The sequence below is a fragment of the Schistocerca serialis genome, chromosome 11 (assembly GCF_023864345.2).
Source record: "Schistocerca serialis cubense isolate TAMUIC-IGC-003099 chromosome 11, iqSchSeri2.2, whole genome shotgun sequence".
Lineage (NCBI taxonomy): Eukaryota > Metazoa > Arthropoda > Insecta > Orthoptera > Acrididae > Schistocerca > Schistocerca serialis.
Genome location: NC_064648.1, coordinates 72484251 through 72488728, shown reverse-complemented (window position 1 = coordinate 72488728; position 4478 = coordinate 72484251). Strand labels below are relative to the sequence as shown.

The window sequence follows — 4478 nt, the reverse complement described above, 5'->3', positions numbered from 1 at the left end:
CCTTGGAGGTTGTATTCTGTAATATTTAGGTGATTAAAATGATCTGCGAGAAATACGAACTTCACTAGTGAAACAGGAACACAGAAATAATTCAGATAAAACGATTTGGAATCTTTTAAGAACATTAATAATTAAGCTTTTAGTTCCAGAATTGGTCAACACCTCTCCTTTGGAAAGCTACCAAATCTGAGGAGATTCTGATGATTCTAAACAATCGTTTGCAACACTTTATCTTTAACTGACTCCAAAGCTTTGATCACTTTCTTTAAGCACGTCTTTCAGATGAGAAGGTAAAACTGTGGCTGCCGGAGCCTGTTTGTGGAGAAAGCACTGTGTCCACGATACATTTGGCCTTCCTGATTTAACTTCAAAACGAGCCCACTTCTCCTATCAGTGATGGCTTTACTGCTTTCAGTACAAATGGCGATACATTTTGTCCAATCTCGCAGTTGCATGTCAAACAAACACCAGGCAGTAGTGCTGGCAGGAAGTGCGTTACAAAATATTATCTCCTGTGATTCTTTAATCTGCTTCAAACTGCACAAACTGTGCACGATCTGAAACATCAGTAGATTCATCAAACTGCGAAGTAATGTGTGGGCTACTCGTTAAGTTTTCGACTAATTGTTCTCGAATGTCACTGGTCATATGTTTTATTCTGCATTCAGTGGTATACGTTTTAGCAGATTTGTCTCCCGCTTGCCTAACACAGTTTCAAACATATCCGGAGCTGCTAGCAAAATAAGATTCTCAGAATGTGTGTGCAGCATTCCCTGTCGGAATGCAGATCGGTAAGAAATACATCAGTGAGAAAGAGATATGCCTGAAGTTAATAAGTGAGTAGTGAGACATCTGTTGCATAGTTTAATGTATTAGCATATACACTGATACAATGACTCAATAGAATGTAAATGGGAGAAAAGTAAGAATTTGTGGTGTTAAAGTAACTGGAATAAATAATGCCCAGCTATTTGCCCCCTAGTTTAAATGACTACCGTTAACACCTAAAGTAGAAGTTATAAACATGAAATGTGGACTATAATTGACAGTTTGATCTGTGGAATCAGAACTTGTAATTGAGAAATAATAAAAATGAAAACCTGTTGGTGTTAAGAGAACAGTTTCCTGTATTGTGGCTGTCTGACATCAGTAACTAAATGATAGCACGTCTCAGCTAACTGGAAGAGTCAATTCTCTACGAATTCGTAAGATTTCACCAGTTGGCAGTTCGGTGTTGTCTTGTTAGAATCTGTCCGAAATGTTGGAGGATTCACAGTCTGGGTGCCACAACAACCCCGTAGCAGCGTTTGCCATTAAGTCACCCCCAACTCTTGTCGCAGATCGTCTGTCCACTGTGTGAGGCAGCTCCTACAAGGCTTGCAGAAATAGCTGTAAAAAGCAGAGCAATACACATATGAAGTGTAAAGTCATTCTTTCTGTAAACAACTAGAGAGATTGGGACTGTTACTATCTCCATTTCGAAAGACATAGTGATTGAGCAATTCTACTCTGTAGAAAAAAGTTGGGGAATGAGGTCTGCACACCTTCTGAGGATATGATGTCCAAAATCAGGGTGCTGCAACAGTATGGGAAATCTCGAAAGTTGTGCTGTTGGAAGAGTTTTACGCAGACAGGATATTGTGACATTGTAATGGATCGCTGGTGGACAACATTTACCAACTGATGTTGTACTGGTCTGCACGTGCATCGTACGAGTGTGGAGGGTGCCGTGTAAGGCGGGCTCGGTTGCGCCGTGTTTCAGGACTTTCCGCCATGTCGGCAGCTGCTGAGGTTCAGAGGACGGCGGCCGTGGACCTGGGCGCCCTGCTAGACGCGGGCGAGGGCGCGGTCGTCACACTGGTGGCGGGAGAGACGCGGCTGGCGGCGCACCGCGCGGTCCTGGCCGCCAGGAGCCCCGTGTTCCGAGCCATGTTCCAGCACGACACGCTGGAGGCCAGCTGCGGCGAGGTCAGAATCGCGGACGTGGAGGGCCTGGTGCTGAGGCAGCTGCTGTCATACATGTACACCCTGCAGGCCCCCCAGCTGACCGACACGGCCCCAGAGCTGTTGACGGCAGCCGACAAATATGGCCTGTCCGCGTTGAAGGCCGCCTGCGAACAGCAGGTGGCGGCGAAGCTGGAGGTGGAGACGGCGGCGGCTGCAGCTGTGCTGGCGGTGAGGCACTCGTGCCCCAGCCTAACTGCGGCCGCCGTCCACTTCATAAGGACCACCGACTATAAAGTAATGGCTACGCAGGGCTGGGCAGATGCTATGCGTAGCTGCCCTGAGCATCTGACTGAAGTCAGTCGGCTGCTCAGTGAACCACCAGCAGAAGCCAGGTGAGCCCAGGGCAAGACGTTATTCTGTGTTTACCAATAACGTGTGTGTGTGTGTGTGTGTGTGTGTGTGTGTGTGTGTGTGTGTTTCTAACAGTACAATATTTGTAACTGTCTCTCCTTATAGCTCACAATGCTGTCATTGTCCTGTCATGACAGGTTTATCAAAGCTCCATATTCAGCCCTTTTTGTTAGCAGTTATGTTAAGTAAACAAATCATAGAGGGGATAATTTGAGTGTTGAAGAAATCCGTCCTCATTTGATTAGTTCTCTTATAAAGCATGTGTAGAGCCCATTCATCTAGATTTTGGCATCAAGCCTTTGAACAAGAGATCCTTTGATAGTGTACCTAGCAAGTGAGACTACTGCTGTGGGCACCAAACGGACACAGTGACGGGTGCAGTTTGTAGCCGACCAGATCAATGCTCGTGCTGTGATGTTGGGCAGCTTTACTAAAAGTAGCCATCAGTTGTTCGGTATCACTGCTGCAGTTGACAGTATGATAGCTCCAACTGGCATCGTGCTGCATAAAGAGAAGTTGAAGATTATTATGTATGTTGCTCAGCACTAGCACCAGAATCATTTTAGTAGGCTGTGACACGTCGAGGAGGACAGGAACATATTCAGTGTCACATTTCTCTTGTAGCCGTGTGGCAAATGCTGACCTGCCCTAACTTCTAGGCATAGTAAAGCATATTACTGTCACAACACGAGTGCCACACTAACACCTCAGTGTGCATTCAGCGGCCGAGGCGGCTCTGACAGCCAGACCTGGGCACAGGTTGATTGTGAAAGCTGCGACTGCCAGCTGCTGCGCGAACATCCCGTGAGGTGCTGACTTAGGTGACGGCCTTGGAGCAGTACTGGTGATCGCATTAAAGGTCTGTCCCACAAGCACAGAATGGCAACTGCACGGTAGCTGGCCCGTGTGGTGGGGTCGCTATGTACCCTTTTGGTTGAGCCTTCTGAACACAGGGATCACACATCTGATACCTGAGCTGTGACCACCTCAGGTAAGCCTACCAGTGGTTGCTTGTCGTCCTGGAGCATCTGAACTCCAGGGAATGGCCGCTGTGCCAGACAGCCCTTGCTGTGGCTGGGTGGTGCACGTGAGGAGAGCCCCTGATTGGAGTGGGTGGTATCAGGGCGGACAGTATCCAAATGAAATGCATACGGGTCCAGAACTCAGGCCGTTCTTCTGCGGCCGTCTCTCCGCATGGAACTGATTCTTTTAGTGCTGCTTCTCCTGCCCCTTCGGCCTTCCCTTCCGTGGCTACACCCTGGGAGGAGGGTCAGGCCTGTCGGCTAGGGGCGAAACCTTTTCCCCGCTATCTGGTTTGTACCAGGACTGATAGGGATACTTTCAGCAATGCCAAACCTTTATTTTTTGTGGAACATTGAAGACAAGTTTGGCGAAGTGGACTCCCTGAGCAAGATGCGGACGGGTTCGTTGCCGAACAAAACTGCTTCAGCTGCCCAGTATGCGACCCTTCGCGCCTGTAACCATCTTGGCACAATTCCTGTGTCCATTAGCTCCCACCAGTCTCGAAATATGGTACAAGGTGTGATTTTTCACAGGGACCTCATCCTTCAAACTGATTAACTTCGGGACAGTATCAGAAGGCAGGGTGTTGACTTTGTTCGGTGTGTTCAGAAGGGTCCTAAGCCAATCGTATTGATACTGGTGCCTTTATCCTGGCCTTTGAAGGGGATACCCTCTCTGAGAAAGTAAAGTTTATGGTTTATTGATGTGGCGTGAAGCCGTACATCCCACCTCCTATGAGGTGTTCTAAGTGTTTGCATTTTGGACACGTCTTCCTGCTGTTCGCAGGCCCCTCTCTGTGGTGACTGAACGTCCTCCGTGAGGGGAGTTCGTGCGTTCCCTCTCCTGTGTGTGTCAATTGTCATGGCAATCATTCTCCACGTTCACCAGATTGCGCTGTATATAAGAAGGAAAAGAAGATACAGGAGTATAAGTCCCTTGGTCTCTTAACCTACACTGAGGCTCATAAGAAGTATGCATGTGTTCACCCTGTGTCCATGACTAGTTCTGCTTTAGTTCCAGCTTCACCCCTTCGTCCCCCCTTCCTTACCCCAGTCCCGAATCCGTCCTACCCCACTCCCCTGCGGCTGCCACACCCT

General features: G+C 48.2%; 1 protein-coding gene across 1 annotated transcript; it reads left to right on the top strand.

Annotated features, from left to right (window-relative positions):
- Nucleotides 1-1773: 1773 nt before the first annotated feature.
- LOC126426457 (speckle-type POZ protein-like) lies at nucleotides 1774-2343 on the top strand. Its single transcript, XM_050088371.1, has one exon. It carries the CDS (start codon nucleotides 1774-1776, stop codon nucleotides 2341-2343), a length of 570 nt encoding a protein of 189 aa, XP_049944328.1.
- The last annotated feature ends 2135 nt before the right edge of the window (nucleotides 2344-4478 follow it).

Bases quoted from the DNA above. Each gene is read 5' to 3' on its own strand.
- LOC126426457 (XM_050088371.1), top strand. From the start codon at position 1,774: ATGTCGGCAGCTGCTGAGGTTCAGAGGACGGCGGCCGTGGACCTGGGC.